Source organism: Pleurodeles waltl, chromosome 3_1 (assembly GCF_031143425.1).
Source record: "Pleurodeles waltl isolate 20211129_DDA chromosome 3_1, aPleWal1.hap1.20221129, whole genome shotgun sequence".
Taxonomy (NCBI): domain Eukaryota; kingdom Metazoa; phylum Chordata; class Amphibia; order Caudata; family Salamandridae; genus Pleurodeles; species Pleurodeles waltl.
This window is the reverse complement of record NC_090440.1, coordinates 1464400816-1464421158: the sequence shown is the minus strand read 5'-3', so window position 1 is coordinate 1464421158 and position 20343 is coordinate 1464400816. Positions and strand designations below refer to the sequence as shown.

At 47.3% G+C, this 20343-nt stretch overlaps 1 protein-coding gene across 2 annotated transcripts in view; it reads left to right on the top strand.

Annotated features, from left to right (window-relative positions):
- The window catches only part of ZRANB3 (zinc finger RANBP2-type containing 3), a 744981-nt gene that overhangs the window by 652221 nt on the left and 72417 nt on the right, over nt 1–20343 (top strand). For both annotated transcript variants that reach the window (XM_069225060.1, XM_069225059.1), the window contains 2 exons: nt 2797–2939; nt 6284–6430. In XM_069225060.1, the coding sequence (XP_069081161.1) occupies nt 2797–2939; nt 6284–6430 (290 nt within the window). The remainder of the gene's footprint in view (nt 1–2796; nt 2940–6283; nt 6431–20343) is intronic.

The following is a 20343-nucleotide window of genomic DNA, read 5'->3' as shown; positions in this document are numbered from 1 at the left end:
CTGGTTATTCTGACTCGTGCCTCCTTTCTTCAAAGCTGGTGACTCACTCAGGTCAGATCATCAGAGATGTTCTTTCATCCTCCACACCCATCTGAAGAAAAGGAGGAGATTCTCTATCTCTTAGATCCAAGGAGAACTTCTAGTTTTTATATTGGTTGTACCAAAGAACACTGATTGGACGATCAGCTTCTCACTGGATTGACTGGAGAAAAGAAGGGCAAAGCAGCACAGAAGAGAACCATCTCTTGATGGATTGTATTCTGCATTAAAGTCTGCAAGGGATTAGGAAAAAAGAAGCCTCTGGAAGGCTTGAGGGCTCACTCCACCAGTGCTGTCTTGCTACGATTGCTTTAGAACGCCGTAGGTCTGTCCTAGACATATGGCAGGCAGCTACATGGGTGTCCCTTCACACTTTCACAAAGCAATATTATTTGTACAGTCAGGTCACACGTTCACAAAGCATTATTGTTTGTACAGTCAGGTCACATTCAGATGGGCAATTTGTCCACTCAGTCCTGCGGGGCTTTTTGGTTTTAGCCAGTTCAAGGTCTCTCTTCCGGGGATCCGAGGAGGTTATTGCTTTGTTGTCTACTCTAAGGTAAGGAGCCTGCAGTTAGAAGCTCCTATCAGAAGAACAAATTGCTTACCTTTGATAACACCTTTTCTATTAGAGACTCACTGCATATTCCCTACCGACTCATCCTTCATCCTGGTCTGCAATGTGCCACGAAAGAAACTGATGTCAGCTCACTGGAGTGGCACCTGTATAGACACTGCTCAGGCCACATCTGGTTCAGACGGTATAAACCCTGAGCTGTTGATGCCATCTACTAACGCTAACAGCTACTGCTGAAGATTTTCCAGACCCATTCTTATGCCTGGGGACTATTCTAAGGTAAGGAATTTGCGGATAAATGATTTCTCTAACCAAAAAGGTGTTACTGAAGATAAGTAGCTTGGTTCGTTTTGTGCTCAAGCTCAAAAATTACCTTTACTGTTTACTCGGGTAAAAAGACATCTCCCTGAAATGATTGGTGACAACCCACATTAAAGGAACTGCTGCTTGTGTTAAAAACACTGCTGCTCATGTTTGGATTCGTTGTTTCACGCTTAAAAATTACCTGAATGTTCTGCTGGGGTAGAAAATCTACCTGAAATGTTGCTCATGTTAAAACAATTACCCAAATGGAACAGGTTGTGTTAAACCTTTTCCCCAAAATTTCGCAATGTGGCATAATGGTGTCATTTTACATGCATATAATTATGCAAAATGATGCCATCATGATTAAAAAAAATCCCAGGCCTACCTATATCTTGCACTCCACTTGGCAGCCACCATACTGTTAGGTTTCCCCAAGCTCCCAACAGGTGAAGGTGCTTTTTGGGCTTCTTAGGATCTTGCTTATTGCTGGTCTTAAATTGGATGTTGATCACAATCCATATGTGCTCACTGCTAATTGTGGAGTGGTGATTTCAGGAGGTGAACTCTTCTGCGAGTGAGATGAGAATTTCTGTTAGCAGAATTAATTTTCACTCACTGTTTTTGCTATTGACTGTAGGAGCTATCTGCAGGATAGATCCCCCTTTTGTGCTTTCTCCAGTTTATTTGGCAGTTCTGTAATAGGTAGCTTGATCGTGTTTGTTTTTTAAACTAGTCTTTTTTCATTTATTAAAGGTATATCGAATTTTGATTCTTTGCAGATAGACAAGTCCGCAAAGCCTCCTCAGGGGGTCCGCAACTGCTTAGAAAATTAAAAATATTAACAGATTAGGTTCCCAGCTTTCGGTTATGACTCAGTGGGAGGTCCCAGGATTCCAATAATTATTTAGTGGGGGTCCTTGGGCTCCAGTAATGATAAAGTGGGGGTCCACAGAAGTCAAAAGGTTGGGAGCACTGCACTACACAGTTCCCACGTGACCATTACACATGCTGATAAAACACACATTGCTTTGACATGTTTTTGTTGGTCATATGGAGGAGAGAGGGAGAGAAGTTTATTTTCAATCACAAGAGTAGGAAAACTCTCTATACCTCCCACTTCTCCACTCTAGGTTTCTACTCTATCTTTTTGATTTCCCTCCTTTCAAAATTTTGTGCACTTTAGTTATCAAAGCAGTGGCACTCCCTCTTTGTTTTTCACTCTTTCAACAAGCGAAAACGAATTTATTTTTCTGCTGTTAAAATGTACTTCTTTCTTCAAGTAAAATGGATTGCCATTGAAAAAGTGCTCTGTGTTATATCTGTAAATATTTTTACTGCTGATATGTCACAGTGTTTTGTCATCTGTATACCATCTCCACCACCAGAACACTGATATTGAATGTAAAATGATTATATGTATATAAATATATTTATTTTTAAGACCTGTAACTTTACAAATTTGCCCTAGAATATTTTAATGTACTCTTCACTGTATCTGCATTTATGTGTCACAGCATCCATACCCCATTTTTGGAAATTGTCAATAACCAACCAGCGATGCACGGTTTCTATTGTAACTTGTCATTTTTTAAGGTTTATTTTTATCTACACATGAACATTTGGTATCCGTAGTTTCTTACGATCTTACTCTGGAGTCCAGTACAACCTGAGGCTTACCTTTATTACGATCACTGAGCTTAGCTCTAATACACGTTTAGGGCACAGGGGTACTCTGTATGATGTACAGGTTGAAATCTTCAGTCCAGTCACAGAAAAACCCTTGTGAAGTTATCATCTGTATACTTATTAAACGCTCCATGCTTTGATTAAGTGTACTTGTCCAGAAAAAAACATTCAGTATTCTGTTTTGTTAGGTCTTGAGGTTTGTGAGGGAATGGAGTAGTTTGACAGCCATGAAACAAAGAATTCTAAGAAAAAGTGAGGAGAAGTTTTGTAGTCCTATTTTGGCCTTGATGGATATTTCAAAGCGTCAAGACAAGCACAGCAGCACCAAAAGGTATGATTTTGGTATTTTTACAAGATAATCTGTTTTGATATGTAGGTGTGGACGTATAGCACGACCCCAGGAGAAGGATGATTTTATATTTACGTTGGCACCCCCTGCTCGACTTCAGATAAAACGTACTTAATTCTTAATCAGTAAATCATGTTGCACAGTAACCCGTTATTCACTATTTAATACTGTATAGGGGTTAATACTTATTACGTATGGCTATATCGCCGTTTGCAAGACTACATTCAATACAAATCAAGTACTATATTTCATAAAGGTCTAAAATCATGAAAAGCTGAATGACGACGAATGCAAGAAAAATTAAAGCTTTCCATTTAACAATAATCCTTTTAAAAAAGAGTGTAAGGCTAAAACAAAATGTAAAGTAATGTAAAATAAAAAGAGTAATAATAACATGATGGTTTGGTTGGAATACTTATAGTGAAGCATACAGAACCATTGGCATTAAATGACCTTGTTATCAGAGTTATAATCAGTCATGACTAAGGCTTTTGAATATGCCAACAGAGCCAAAATTCCCCATTTGAGAGTTCATAATTTAATTGTTTGAATGTCTGTAAATGCAAGATCAGTCTCTGGAAATGATATGAATGTATATTATAAAAATACAGTATTTACATTAAAGAATATGTGCTGATTCTTCATAATAACAGACCGAATGAAGATGTGAATATGTATGTAGTGAGTTTGTGGTAAAGGAATAAAAGGTTTCATCAATTCATGTACGATGTTTTTTGTAAATTATAACTTTAGAATGTAATACATTGGGTAAGCAAATGTCAATTGGGCAAGTGTTACATAAACTGAATCATATAAGCTTACACCTCAGTTATGTTAACCCCGAAAATTGGGTATTAATTGAACATTAACTGAATTTATCGTTTTTCAGAGATATAACCTCATGAACCTAGATCTTTTCATTCCCAAAGAGTCAAAAAATGTATGTATTTAGGCCAGCATAACACCTCGGTGCCTCTGGGAACGTTCTAATATGTGTAGTGGAGTCCACGAGTCTCCTCACACTCACTACTCCATTTGCGCTTGCCATCTACATTCAAATATTCTATGCTTCAGGGCACACTTTCACCATATGCATAAAACCTTGGTCACCTGCAAAACCTCTGGACATTAACTAGATTTGCTGTTACGAAGAATGGGAATTGTTGGAAATGCAATAGAGGTAATGCAAGTATTTAAAAATGTGTTAACCTATGACAGTGGTTCATTGATATATGGTTGACAAAGCTGCATGCCATTGCCCCTTGTTTGCTCGTCATAGTGTCCCTCTTCCACTTGCTTTGTTGTATTGTTAGATTTAATTCCCTCCGTCACAGAAATATCAAGGAAAGTACAACCTGTGTCAGAGAGGTGCCATCATTGACCAGCTATGCCTCCTTTTTACCACTTAATGTCACTGACATTTGTATCATTCAGAGCTCCAGCCTTTATTTTTGGCCTTGTTTATTTACCTTACCCAAGGGCAATGGCATAGAATCTACTCCATTAGAGGGAATATCACCACGGGGCCCAGAGGGTGGTGGGTAGGAATATTTACCAGGCTGTTCCACCAGAGTCTTATGATGAACAGGAACATCATGTGGACCAACTTCTCCAAGGTGGCAAAGTTAAGTAAATACTTCTAAGCATCTAGTCACACCACTCCTTGCCCCCTACTAGACAGCACAGGTAAAACTTATATGCCACCATTGGTTGCATGTTTTGTTTTAGAAGGGCTAGGCCTGTTTGAGGCCCATGCTTAAGCACTGACTGTGTACCTGCAACGATAGAAATACAGAGCCCCTTATTAGGTGCAGGATATTTGGGTTTACAGGCAAAACCAGGCTCTGTAGGTGCAGCTGTCAACTGGATGAGATGATTAAATGCAGTCTCAGTAGCTACAACCCCATTGGATAGGACACACAGAAAACCGGGGGATCTGATTAGAAGTGTCTGGTGCAGCAAAACCATCCCTTTGAGCATCCAACACAGCTTTGCTGCACACAAGATACGATTGGGAGCAGCTGGAGAGAATAGTCAAAATTACTCCTTTCCTTATGAAACAGAGTAGTCAAGTCAAAGAATGTGACTACAAAGGATAGAATGACCCACAAGAAGGATAACAATGTCCTTCGACTTGGACAAAATGGATTTCTGTGAAATACTCCATTACCAGATGCTTAAGAAACAGGCAAGGATAAAATGCATGAGATTGTTCCCAAATCTGCAGGTATAGTGTCTCCTGTGGCATTCAGCAGGTAAGATCATTTCGACAGAGTTATTGCTGAAACATCCTAAGCAATTAAAAATAGACCCTGACATTACCAAGGAAGTGGGAGCTCTTTCGGCAAAGCCCGAGTCCTTCTGAGGGCCCTTGTAGAGGTTGCCACCTGAGTACTACGGATTCTCGCTTTCAGTCACAATGCAAGACCCTTGCAGACTCCAAACTATATGTTTTCCCATCACTACACATTTTAGGGGCACCAACGTTTCATTTTGTTTTCCAACCAAGGAGAGAGCATGCAACCCAAACTGGTGTTATTACTTAGCTCAGTGAAACCTGGAATATCTTGGCTGGAAACACGTCATTAACTCCTACTCTATGCAACGATCTAAAAGCACATCCCCAGATACTTCAAGAAAGGTCTGCATACTACATTGCAGTGGGCTACATTGACAACCCTGCCACACAATGCCAGATAAGAAACATCAACTAATCTAGGGACTTCTAAGAAAGAATACTCCCAAAGAGACCCGGGCAATCAGCAATCTAAGATTTGAAGATAAATGTGTGAAAAACAGCGATGAGTCATTCAAAATGGTTACTGTCACATAGTCCTTCACCTGAAAGAAGGGGGTTTGATATATATGTACTCTGAACCTGGAAGGCTGGTGTTTTCATGCCCCGATTCCAAGAAACATTGCCACTTCTTTATGTGCCACGTCAGGATTCTTCATTTCAGCCTGAGATTGTCTCTCAGGATGTTTACTAAGCGACTGGCTCTTGTGGCAGCTCATTTGCACTGACAGGTGATGCATGTGAACACCCGTTGAGACTAATGGCTCATAGAGGCGCCCTAATAATATCAATACCAGGAATGCAGTGCATGCTTATCTGCGCCTGTTGTAGGATCCGGGGCTACCAGTGAAATTTCAAAAATTCACTGTGGAACCATTGTAAGAGATTGTTTTCCTGGTGCGTGGCATCTGTTAACAGTCTGCAGAGTTTCATTAACAGAGTGCAGCCGTATTTATTCACCTTCATTCTTTGTGCCTTGTATTGCCTCAATTGTTTGAAAGAAGTACCAATTGATTCCCTTTTTCTCTAGATATTTAACGAAAGGTGATGTTGCAGTTGCATCAATCAACAAGGCTCATAGTGATGGAGGCAGTCTACGTCTCATTTCGAAGGAAGCCATTATTTCATTAAAGCATAAGGATGCGCCAGGTGGAAAAGAACAACATGGAGCAGTGGAGTAAGCATTTATTTGAACATATTATTGTGACTGTAATAGAGTAATTTGTATAATTTTGGCAGTTTGTGTGTCTGCTGGGAGCCCCACTGCCGAACCCCTAACTGTAATTTCTTTTTTCTGCTTGCTATATACACCAAAAAATACCAAGCTTTTACAATCTTTTTTTTGCTTTCTCGAGTGTTCTAATACCTGTTTGGATTTGGGTCATGCTCTTGATTTAAATTCTGTGGGCAGTGTTAGAGGCCAGTGTTTTGTCACACCTGAACTAATACTAAAAGTGACCCTCAGCACAAATCATGAGTTTGTGACCCATGAGAATATATGCACTCTAAAGTCATTAGATGAGAGTCTAAAGACTTTAAGGTCCTTAACCTCTCAGACAGGCAGGCATGCTTTTGTTCCTACCTGAAGTTAGTCTGAGTAATTTCTTCCTTGTAATCTTCTGGGACTTCAGAGCCAGAAGAAGCCCAACTTCTTCTGAGCTCCTCATGGAACAGAAATAAGAAATAAAGCAAAGGTTGCACTATTAGTCCAATATCGGTTCCTTTTTTTTAGAGTGTTTCATATCTGGCCCTGAGCTGTGCTAAGGGACCTCTTTTGCTTTTGTTGCAAACTTGTCAGAATCGTCTGATCAGCAAGTCTGACTACTCAAACTGTAGATAACTCTGATATACTCAACATTCATGCATTATGCCTGCTCAGCTAGTGGTGTTCATTAATATGATGTTGGGAAAGTTCAGAAACTTATCTTGGTTGCTAGTGTTTGCAGCAACAACCATCTGTAGACCCAGGGTACCTTTGTGGAACATTGCTGCTCCAGTGCTCACCATCCCTTATCACACATCTTTCAAAGTATTCGTTTTTGAGGCATTTCATCTTTCCTATTGTCAGTGGTAGATTCTGAGGCCCTTACTCCAGTGGCTACCATTCCACTACTTGATTAGCAGCAACAACAATGTTGCTGCTTCTGGAATCTACCAAAATGGCTTTCAATAATTGAACAAGATGTTACCCCTGTTTTTCCTTGCATACCAAGTTCCAGTTTAAGGAAGAACCACCAAAGCATTCCGAAGAGTGTGTAGATATCTTGGCTTCTCTGATAGCACGCTACCTAAGCCAGTCTTACAAAGAAATAAAAACTTTTGTTTTCCTCAACCAAGATTGGTACACGCTTGCACTAAAACAATAAAATTCCTCTGCTCAGCTGTCAGCACAAACAAAAGGTCCATCAGCATCCTAGCAATATGTTAACTCTTGTATCCTAATTCCCCAATCGCACCCTGTCAATCTTAATCTTTTCATCCCACATTAGTAAGGTTGTAGCCATCTTGAAATCTGAAATAAAATCCCTAAATTTAGCTGCCTCATGGGTGGGGCTGGTGCTCCCTCTTCCTGGTCTCCATGCCATTGTGTGGCACTTGCTGTCCATCCAAAAGCAGCAGACGTAGTTCCTGCCACTGTTTGTGTCCTCACTCTTCGTGGCCCTCTTATATTCCTTCTTCCTGTAGCCTACTTGGGGTGGAAGCTCCACAGGAGGACTAGAAGGTCTTCGATCGTTGGCAGCCCCCACGGACACACTTTCTACTGCATCAAGAACCTGCCTTCATGTGTCTCATGTGGCTGCTCAAGCCTGACCTAGATTTATGTGGCTATAGGGTGTATTGTGGGCTGGCAACTAGATGTCCTAGTTTTGGTGTAGGGCATTATTCCTGATGCTGACAACACTGAGATTGTTGTAAGACCTAGACCTGACACCGGTGAATAGTCTATGCGTGTAAAATTGTTTCTGGTGTCCATTGTTGAAGCATCCCTTGGAATTAATATTGACAACAGGAAATCTACTCCTGCTACCTTAGCTCCAGTGTCTCCTATAGGGTCTGTTTGCTGTCTTGCAAACTGTTATCACAGACCTCTCATGAACAAGGCTACATTTATGTTCATCCCTTGTTCTGTATGGGTAGGATCCAAGGTGTGGGCAACATGACTCAGAGAGCTAAAGCACATTCAGAACTTCCTATGACTGCTGAAGATGTTCTGATTGAGCACTCCTTTTTTCAGCCCCTGACCCTGACGGAGTTGCCCCTGGCACGCTCAATAAGATTTGAATGCAATTAGGGTCGCCAGAATTGCCCATGAGAATAAGATTGATGCCTCAGCCATGGGCCTTGGGTTGGCAAGAAAATAGTATTGTAAATTCGAAGGAAAACTGCAGCATAATAAAAGTGTACTGCAGGACCTGCCTCCCCCAGGCTTCAGAGTGGACTTGGCAAATGCAAGACTTTACTGAATGGATGTGGTTCTTCAAGAGGTGTTTCAGGATGTTGATGGAAGAGCTACGAGGAATAACTTGCGCATCGTAGGTCTACCTGAGAATGCGAATGGTAAAGGACCGAACACAAGCACATTTTTAGAACCCTGGCTTAACACTTAAGTCTCTCTTCAAGGACTCTTTCCTTGCTTTACTGTTAATCGAGCCTGTTGGGCCCTGGTGAAGAGGTCACCACTGGAAAGCCCCACCTAGATCCATAGTTGCAAAAATGTTGAAATGCAGGGACCAAGACACCATATATACAAACATAAGTACAAAGGATTCTTAGGCCACAGAGGCCTCAAAAGTCACTATCTTCCATGACTATGCTTTCACAGTAGAGCAACAGAGGGTCTCTTTCATGAACATAGAAAATAAACAAAGAGAACTAAGCCTCAACTATAGCCCTATCTTTGCTACCAAACTTCAAATCATTTTTGACCAGCAGGCGCACTTCTTAATGGACCTTCAAAACACCTAGACTCGGGTAGAACAACAGTATAACAGGAGAGAAGTCTTTTGTAGACATCAGGAATCGTCAGCCTGAACAGAGATGAAGAACCTTGTCAAGTACACTGTCTTCGCCAGTGAAGGCTCAAAAAGAGCGATAAGCCACAAGACAGTTTTAACGCTTTGCATGCAAAGACCAGTAAATGAAGAGGCAGGTTCATTGTCTGATATTTATCCACAGATTTGTCAGTTTCAAGTCATCTGTGTTCCCTGCTAGTGATCACACCCCACTCTGCAGATGATATACTATGATTCTTATTGTTAATATTGCTCTTTCCTTGTTTGTTTAATGTCTAACATAATGTCTGTTTGCCCTAGTTGTTGTTTGGTGATTACAATGATACACTAACCTAGACATACCACCGGGAGATCTGCTGGCCTGGGAGGAGGATGAGCTCCTAGGTCTAGTTCGCCCAATCAGTGGTGCAGCCCTTGCTGGGGCCCCTTCATTTGTCTAGTGCCCTTGTTTTCAGGGAATGGGTCTTCAGCCTTCATTGAGTTTGTACACTGACTGCCTCTGTGTCAAAGCATATTTGCTCTCATTAGGCGGTGAGAAAGAAATTCATAATACGGCTTTGTGTCACCATTCTCCATCTAGTGCTTACACTCTGGTAGGATCACTGGCTATTGAAATGTGTTGCCTTCCTTTATTTCTTTTGTTGTTGATGAGATAGGTTTGCTATATGTCCTGGGGTTGTGGATTGGTGATGGGTTTTCTAGGGGGAGAGTTGAGCATACCACCAGGACTATGCTTCTCAAGTACACCAATATACCAGTTACCTACTGTGTGCTCAGAAAGGTCGTCAGGCAAGGTACAGATGATGTAATAATATTTCCGATGCCTTTTCATAGGAATTTTAAGATTCTGACCTGGAATTTCCGAGGGATGAGCTCTCACAGCAAATGGTACACTATGTATCCCATGCTTAACAGGGATAGGGGGTAATTCCGACCTCGGCGGTCTTTTCAATAGACCGCCGAGGGACCGCCGTACGGAAGACCGGCAGTGCTGGCGGTCTTCCGCATGGGCCATTCTGACTGTTGGCAGCGCTCCACCCGTTTCCGGACGAAGAGCCGCCAACAGCCATACTGGCGGCAGGCGGGGAAGTGGAGGTAGCTCCACCGCCACGCCAACAGAACACCGCCCAGTGAATCACGACCTGTAATTCGCTGTGGCGGTGTTCTGTTGGCATGTCGGTGTCGGCGGAGCTGCCCGTTCCCTCCCGGAGGATCACCAGGAACAGGTAAGGTGATCGTCCGCTAGGGAAGGGGGGTGAGGGGGTGTTGTGAGTTGTGTGCGTGCATGGGGGTGTGCATGGGGGTGTGCATGTGTGTATGTTGAGGGGGCGTGTGAATACGTGCATGAATGCGGGGGTGTGTGTGTATGTGCATGGATGCGTGCATGAATGCAGGGGGTGTGTGTATGTGCATGGATGCGTGCATGAATGCGGGGGGGTGTATGTGCATGGATGCGTGCATGAATGCGGGGGGGTGTGTGTATGTGCATGAATGCGTGCCTGTATGTGTGTATGTGTGTGTATATGTTGGGGATCGGGGTGGGGGACGGGGGTCCTGCAACCTTTTGGGGGTGGCAGGGGTGGTGGGGGGGGGGTAGGGGAGGGAATCGGGTTGGGGGTGGGGGAGACCCCTATCAGTGCCAGGGAAGGGATTCCCTGGCACTGATAGTGCTTACCGCCATGGATTGCATGGCGGTCCCCAACCGCATGAAATCCATGGCGGTAAGCCGGGGTCAGGCGGGTTGGAATACCGCCGGCGGTATGTGACGACCGCCGTGGCGGTCGGAACAGTGAAGCGGCGGCTGACCATGGCGGTAACCGCCATGGTCAGAATACATGAAAAAAGACCGCCAGCCTGTTGGCGGTCTTACCGCCGCTTCACCGCTGACCGCCAGGGTCAGAATGACCCCCTAAGTGTCCATTTATGAAACTTTTGAAGGAAAAATATTGAAATACTGTTGTGTGCAAGACTGCAACGCCAATGCAGATGGCAAATATTTTCAGCTAGCTACTCTGCTTAAACTAGAGGTGCAGCAATGTTGATCCACCCTGGGGTCCCATTTGTGGTTGACACTAACCCTCAAGATACTAATGATAGATTTACCCTCATGAATGGTACTTTAGATGAACTACCAATGGCTCTGGGCATCATTTACTCTCCAGCATGGAACAGGCATTCTTAACTATGCTCTCTTGTACTTTTATCAATTTGGTTGGGCATTCCCAAGATTTGAGAAGAGGATTATGACTGTAGATGTAAACTGGACAGGTCCCATTTGACAGTATCTCAGCCTTGAGTCATGCACAATGCTAAGGTTTCATCAATCTGGTTGCAACACTTGTCATTTGTTGAACACTGGCGAGTGGTAAATCCAAACACAATACATAACTCATTCTATTCCACCACTCATGATTTATGTCCGACTCAGTAGTATTATTTGTAACCTAGCCATACAGGGTTGTTACGCCTGCCACATACATAGGAAAGCCATCTTCTGATCACAACCCATTAGAACTCCTTATTAATTGAGGTAGGCTACCTACTCCAGTCTGCAAATGGACATTGCAGCCAGAATGGTTGGAAGATGCCATCTTCCGTGATACAATTAAGGAGGCGATAAAGAATTACTTTACTGTAAATGTAGGTACAACCTCATCCCCTTTGATTGAATGGGAGAATTTCAAGACTGGTCTCAGGAGGACTAGTAGTCATGCCCCAAATGATGCTCGCAGGACCATCAATAATGAACTTCATCATGTGATCATTCTTGCATCTGATACATGGCTGCTTATAGTGCAGAAAGAGTTTTTAGGGTGGGTGGGGGTTTTGGGGAAGGGTTTAGGGCTCAGGGTGGGTGGGGGGTGTCAGGGTAGTTTTCTTTTTAGGGGTGGGGTGGTGGGGTCAAGGTAGTTTTGTTTTTAGGGGTGGAGTGGAGGGTGTGATAGTTTTGTTTTGGGGGAAGGGGTAGTTTTGTTTTTAGGCGCAGGGTCGTTGTTTTTAGGGCAGGTGTGGGGGTCAGGGAAGGCTTTAGGGCTCAGGGTGGGTGGGAGGTATCGGGGTAGTTTTGTTTTCAGAGCTGGGGGGTCGGGTAGTTTTATTTTTAGGAGCAGGTTGGGGGTTCGGGTTAGTTTTGTTTTTAGGGGTGGAGGGGTCGGAGTAGTTGAGTTTTTAGGGGCAGGAGCAGTTGTTTTTAGGGCAAGTGGGGGGGGTCGGGGAAGATTTTAGGGCTCCGTGTGTGTGGGGGGTGTTGGGGTACTTTTGTACAATGCATTAAGCAGAACATTGATATAATGGCCACCGCCCTGGGGGAAACCAAGACATCAGTTCACTCATCATCTTCCAAACCCTCAAGGTCTCTCACCCAGTGTTCCCGCAAACGAGTATCTTCGAGCGGGGACGATTCAGGGTGGTCATAACGCTTTGGCAATGCCTTGTGCAAGGCTTGTCATATCTGTAAATACCAGTATGTTTTAGTGGGCGCAAGTTGGTACTTGCTCTGTAGGTCTGCGAATGAAATCATTCACCTTATATCCACGGGTCTCCCACCCTAGACAGGCCAATTAAATCCCACTTATCGAAGCCTTTTTTAGGTAGCGAGCATACCCAGTTGCGCTGAGTCCCTCTGAAGAGTGGTCCATGTGATCCTGTCTCGCCAACACAGTGCACTTAGTGTGGTGTGCCAGAGAGTTTGTGTGACTGAGGTATGGCTGGGAAAAGACGTGGTGTGCGCTCCCCCATAGAGGGCTCTGAGGTTGCGTGGCTCTCCTGTCCATTTGATATGCTGGTTCGGCATCTGTGGGGTGGACCCAGTGATTACTGGTGACAAGCTATGCCGCCCAATTATTTTTTTGTACATCGGGCAGGGCTATCCCGCCATCATTACAGCTCCATGTCAATTTCATAAGGGCTATTCTTGAGTGGCCCCCATCCCAGAGAAGCATGCAAATTTCACTTTTGATCACTTGAAATTAGGAGGTCGCAACAGGGTTGGGTGTATTTTTAGGTGCGTATATAAAGAGACGCAAAACCATCATTTTAAGTAAGACAGCCTTCCCTAAGAGTTACAGAGGCAAAGTCCTCCAATGTTGAACGTCTCTCCGTAGGCACACCAGCAGTGGGTCAAGATTAGGGGTGTGAAAGGTGTTTAAGTCTCTGGTATTGTAGTTCCCCAAGTAGCGGAACCCCTCTGCAACCACTTGAGCCACACAGTCTCTGGGCAAGCACTACTTGTTCCCATGAAGGAGATAGATGAGGGACTTAGTCAAATTAATGGTATTCCCAGAATATTGATGGCACAAAGTGAGTCTGTGCATTATTCTGTCAAGAGGGAAGGTTGGGTCGTCGACATACAGCATGATCTTGTCTGCCTAGAGTGAGATCCTGTCTTCCCAGTCTGGAGTCCATCATCCCTCTGATCAGGGGGTCACTTCTTATCCAAGTAGCCAACGGCTCAAAGACAAGTGCAAAAATTAAGGTGGAGAGCAGACAGCCCTGTCTCATGCCCCACAAGAGCTGAACACTGGGGATGTGTTACCATTTACCGTCACCTGGGCAAGGGGGTCCAAGTATAGTAGCTGAATCCAAGACATGAAATGTGGGTCGAATCCTAGTTTAGTCAGAACTTCAAACATGATAGGCCACTCAACCGTGTCAAAGCCCATCTGTGCGTCAAGGGAGAATACAAGGGTATCTTCCCAGAGCTCAACAGTGTGGCTAAGAACACCTTGCAGACACTGCAAATTAAATGAGATATTTTTTCACGGCATGAAGCCAGATTGATCCGGGTGAACCACTGTCTGAACCACCCGTGTGAGATGTGAAACCAATAGTTTCAATAAGATTTTGACCTCCGTGTTTAACAGCAAAATAGGCAGTAGGAGGCACAATCATCCGGCGGTTTGCCCCTCTGGTGTATGAATTCTATGCTAGCCAGCCTCTGATCCTCGGGCAAGGTACCAGTTTTGTGACATTCTAGAAACATTCATAGGAGGTGGGGAGCGACTTTGGGTGCAGTAAGTTTGTAGAGCATGTTAGGTAGGCCATTAGGGCCCACCGCTTTCCAGTGTTCAAGTCTTGGATAGCTTTTGTAATTTCACCTTCTGTGGCTTCTTGTTCAAAGAGTACCCTATCCGTCTGTGAATGACTTCGGAGCTGATCGTCCAATAGTAGCTCACAAGACTCCTCAGTCGCAGCCACGAGTGACGGGTAGTATAGATGAATATAGTATGTTGCAAAGGCGTTAGCTTTGCCCTGTCTGTCTCTAATATGTTTGCCTTTTTCGTTCAGTGTCTCAAGCACCCATCAGTTTGCTTTTTCCCGTTTTGTCGAGCCAGGCCAGGAGTTTCTAAACCTCGTAGAGGCAGTGCTGAGTGGTATGAGGGCTGTATGCTTCCAGCAACCAATGAGGGAAAAAAATATAATTCCTCAAACCAGGCAGAGACCCAACAACTTATTGATTCTTATGGGCCAATATCAGTTTGGAATACCAAATGCAAAATACTATGTAAGTCATTGGTGAATAGACTTCTACCACCAGGCAGGTCGCTCCCCCCATCTGCCACGCAGCCCCCTGTGGGTTGAACCTCCGTTGCCACGTTTGCCGCCTGACTACTCGCTCCCTTTTTTATTCTGTACCCCTGCGCTTGGCTTCTGTGCCTCTTTGTTTTTTCATTCTGTGCCCCTGTGTTTTGCTTTCTGTACCCCTGTGCTCTGTTGTCCCTCTCCCGCCGTTTTTTCCCCGGGTTTTCCCCGGGTTTTTCCCTCGCCGCTGAGCCCATGCTGCCCGCCCCCTTCACTCCCATTGGCCGCCCGCTCCCACCTCCCAGCTGCTCCTCCCTGCCTCTGCCCTCATATGGAGGCCGCGAAGCGGTGGTAGAGAGCGACCTTTGACCCTGTCACCAGGCAGGTCACTCCCCCCATCTGCCACGCAGCCCCCTGTGGGTTGAACCTCCGTTGCCGCTTTTGCCGCCTGACTAATCGCTCCCTTTTTTATTCTGTACCCCTGCGCTTGGCTTCTGTGCCACTTTGTTTTTTCATTCTGTGCCCCTGTGTTTTGCTTTCTGTACCCCTGTGCTCTGTTGTCCCTCTCCCGCCGTCTTTTCCTGCCGTTTTTTCCCCGGGTTTTTCCCTCGCCGCTGAGCCCCTGTTGCCCCGCCCCCTTCACTCCCATTGGCCGCCCCGCTCCCACCTGCTCCTCCCTCCCCCTGCCCTCATATGGAGGCTGCGAAGCGGGCACGCGCAGCGGGCGCGCCTAAGGCAAGCCCGTCTGCGCCCGTCCGCGCCTGGACCGCACCCAGCACCAGAACCCCTGGAACCCGCACCCCCCGCAACGCCAGACTGCACTACGACGCAAGCACCCTCCACGCACTCAACACCAGACGAGACCACCCCTGCTACCGGGCCACCCCGAAACGCACCCAGGGGCCTTTCACCTGCCGGAACTGCAGATTCACCAGCATCCAACCCTCCACACCACCAGCCAGAGAACCCAACCACCTCCGCTGCATCCTCCTCAACACCCGCTCCGCTCGCAAGCACGCCATCGAACTCTGGGACCTCCTAGACTCCACCGCCCCCGACATCGCCTTCCTGACGGAGACCTGGCTGAACGCCACCTCAGCACCAGACATCGCCATAGCCATCCCCCAGGGCTACAAGATCTCCTGCAGAGACCGCACCACGGAGTGGGAGGAGGAATCGCCATCATCCACAAAGACTCCATCAAAATCTCAACGAACACTGATGACACCCTCACCACCGCCGAGCACATGCACTTCCAGATCCACACCGACCCCAACACCACCCTCAGAGGAACTCTCATCTACAGACCACCCGGACCCCGCCCACAGTTCAGTGACACCATCGCCGACCTCATCAGCACCCACGCTCTCGCTTCCACGGACTACATCCTCCTCGGGGACCTGAACTTCCACCTCGAGAACAACAACGACGCCAACTCCACCGCCCTGATCGACAACCTCGCCAACCTCGGACACAAACAGCTCGTAACGACACCTACTCACGCCGCTGGACACACACTCAACCCCATCTTCTCCGCAAGCCCCCACGTCTCCTTCAACCACACCACCGAACCACACTGGACCGACCACAGATGCGTCCACTTCACCTTCAGAAAACCCACCACACACCACTGCACCCAACAGCTACCACGCCGCTGCTGGGGCAAGGTCACCGAGGACCAACTGACTACCACCCTCGCCCTGAGACCACCCACCGACCCCCACCGACCCAGACACCGCCGCGACCAACCTCACACAGTGGATCAACGACTGCGCCAACACCCTCGCCCCTCTCAAGACCTCTACAACCAACCACACCAACAAGAAAGCCGCCTGGTTCACCGAGGACCTCCGGATCTCCAAGCACACCTGTCGGAAGCTGGAGAAGAAATGGCTCCACGACCGAACACCAGACAACCACACAGCCCTCAAGAGCGCCACCCGCAGACACCACCAACTCATCAGGACCGCCAAGAAGACCGCCTTCAAGGACCGCCTAGACAACAACGCACACAACACCAAAGAGCTCTTCAGCATCGTGAAAGAACTCTCCAACCCCAGCTCCAACACCAATGACATCCCACCTTTTTCCACCGCAAGATCACCGATATTCACGACAGCTTCAACTCCGACCCCCCCGCACTCACCACCGAGTCCACCACCCCTGCGATTACCACTCGCACCAGTCGCCTGACTGTCTGGTCCAGCGTCAGCGACGAAGACACCATCAAAACCATGAACTCCATCCACTCCGGATCCCCATCGGACCCCTGCCCTCACCACGTCTTCAACAAAGCCAGCGCAAGCATCGCGCCCCACCTCCGGAAAACAATCAACTGTTCCTTCGAGACAGCAACCTTCCCAGAAATCTGGAAGCACGCCGAGATCAACGCCCTTCTGAAGAAGCCCAAGGCAGACCCCAAGGACCTCAAGAACTTCCGGCCCATCTCCCTGCTCCCTTTCCTGGCAAAAGTGACCGAGAAGATTGTCAACAAACAGCTGACCCGCTACCTCGAAGTTAACAACATCCTGGACCCTTCCCAATCCGGTTTTCGCAGTAACCACAGCACCGAGACCGCCCTCATCGCCGCCACTGACGACATCCGGACCCTGATGGACAAAGGAGAAACAGCCGCCCTCATCCTCCTGGACCTATCAGCAGCCTTTGACACGGTCTGCCACCGCACCCTATCAGCACGCCTCCATGACGCCGGTATCCAAGAGAAGGCCCTGGCCTGGACCACATCCTTCCTCTGCGGCAGAACCCAGAGCGTCCTCCTCCCACCCTTCCGCTCCAAAACCACCGAGATCATCTGCGGCGTCCCACAGGGATCCTCCCTCAGCCCGACACTGTTCAATATCTACATGGCCCCCCTCGCCCACGTCGCACGACAACACAACCTCAACATCATCTCCTACGCCAACGACACCCAGCTGATCATATCCCTCACCGAAGATCCCCACACCGTCAAAGCTAACCTCCACCGAGGAATGAAGGCGGTAGCCGACTGGATGAAGGACAGCAGACTGAAGCTGAACTCAGACAAGACGGAGGTCCTCATTCTCGGACCCACCCCATCAGCCTGGGACGGCTCTTGGTGGCCCACGTCACTAGGCACAGCCCCGGAACCCACGGACCACGCATGCAACCTGGGGGTCATCCTCGACTCCACTCTCTCCATGACCAGGCAAGTCAACGCCATCTCCGCGTCCTGCTTCAACACCCTCCGTATGCTCCGCAGGATCTTCAAATGGATCTCCCTCGACACGAGAAAAACCGTTACCCAGGCCCTCATCACCAACAGACTCGACTACGGGAACGCCGTCTACTCAGGAACTACAAACAAGCTCCTGAGACGACTCCAACGCATCCAGAACGCCTCGGCCCGACTCATCCTCGATGTCCCCCGCCGCAGCCACATCACACTCCACCTGAGAGGCCTGCACTGGCTCCCCGTCAACAAAAGGATCACCTTCAAGCTCCTGATCCATGCACACAAAGCACTGCACAACACCGGACCCACCTACCTCAACAACCGACTCAGCTTCCACACCCCCACCCGAAGCCTCCGCTCAGCCAACCTCGCCCTCGCCACAGTCCCCTACATCCGAAAAACCACCGTCGGCGGCAGATCCTTCTCCTACCTCGCAGCCAAGACCTGGAACGCTCTCCCCACCATCCTACGACAGACCCAGGACGTGCTGGCCTTCAGAAGACTCCTCAAGACGTGGCTCTTCGACCAGTAGCACCCCCCCCCTCCCCAGCGCCTTGAGACCCTCGCGGGTATGTAGCGCGCTTTACAAATGCAGTGATTGATTGATACCCCTACTTATAGTAATGATACATTCAGATCACAGTGACTTTACCTAACATTAAACAACTGTTTGGTGTTTTGGAAGAAGCCTGGAAACATTGGCCTAATTAGATATACCTTTCCAAAGACCTACAAAAGCCCTCAATACTATAAATTGGAGATACATGCTCAGTGTCTTGGAAAAGTGACGTGGGCCCCGGGCTCACTGTGCCACTGAATTCAAGCTAGCCTGGCTGATGAAGGGTGATACCCTGAAACTGGTCCCAGGATGCTTGATTCTGGTCCTTGGAGGACCTGGCCTGGCAGTTAGGGCTGGACAGCTCCCATGAGGAACAGGGTCAAGACTGATTTGCGTATGGCTGGGTCCAAACTGGGGTGACATTGTGAGCAAAAGAATTGATGAATTCAACCCAGATCTGTGACTGGGGGTGAATATTTGATTGGTTCTGCATTCCGTTCCTCATTTGTGTTTGCTGTTGTTTCCTCTGAGACATTCCTCTTGTGTTGGAGCGGCTGGTCTGGTCCAGGCCCACCTCAACCTGGGCTGGGAGTGACCTATGGGCCCCCTGGGCGCTTTCCCTCAGCAGGGGGTGCACCGTAGCGCAGGGGTTGTATCCCCTTCCTTCCTCTGGGGGGGATCAGCAGCAGCATTGGGCTGTGGATTGGATCCTCACATCTCCACCCCTTGTACGGGGACTGTCTGATTTTTGCATCGGCACACAGGAAGGAGTGCATGGCATCGGCCCCCCTCTCTTTGTGAGTGGTGAATTTGGCTGCCTTGCTGGCCCACAGAGGTGACATAGAAGTAAAGTTCCAGGGCTGGTCATAGGAGCAAAGAACCATCCTATGTCCGCATTGGGTCACAATGAGGGGAGTGACATTGCCTTCCTGGATTATGGCAGTGGGGGTAATTGACAAAGACATAGCACCTGCTCCTCAGCGGTCACTGACGCCCTGCTTGCCTTGGCTGTGGGCCCTTGGTGCACCCTTCTTCTAATCCACGTTCCTAGGCATTGAGGTACCCCTGTAAACTATTCACAATTAAGGGGAAGGATACTTCCGTACAAGGCAAATTCGATAAATTTACCCTGCCCTCTTCCTCTGCAGAGGCCTCACCCAGAAACAGTGGGGCACAGGGAAGTAGCTCCCATACACCAGAGGTGTCCCTTATCCTCCAGGCTATCCAAGAGCTCTGCTCCTCTGTTGAGGGGAAGATTTGTAAGCTCCAAATAGACATTTGATTTATCTGCCAAGATTTGCGCAACACAGTAGACGGGGTCACCGCCACGGAGACCAGGTTGTCCGTAGCAAAAGATTCCCCACAGACTTGTCAATCAGAGATGAAGTCTCTTACACATATTTTGCTTCTACTGGTGGCACGTGCAGAGGTTGGTGAAGGCTGCTATAGGTGCAATAACATCTGCGTGGTAGGAATCTGGGAGGGGACGGAAGGTCCCAATAGCATCACTTTCATTACTACCTGCCTTCTACCCTGCCTGCTGCCTGACTCGTTCTCATGCTTCATCTTGGAACGCACCCACAGATCCTTGACAACAAGGCCCCCGACTGGAACTCCATCAATACCCTTCATTGCCTGCATGTTGAACTATGCAGACCACAATGCTATATTAAGGACCTCTTGCTGCAGTGAGTCATTGCACTGTGAAATATCACAGGTTATGTTCTTCTCAGATTATACCCTCAAAGCACAACAACAACGTTGGCCCTTCCAAGGTGTTAAAC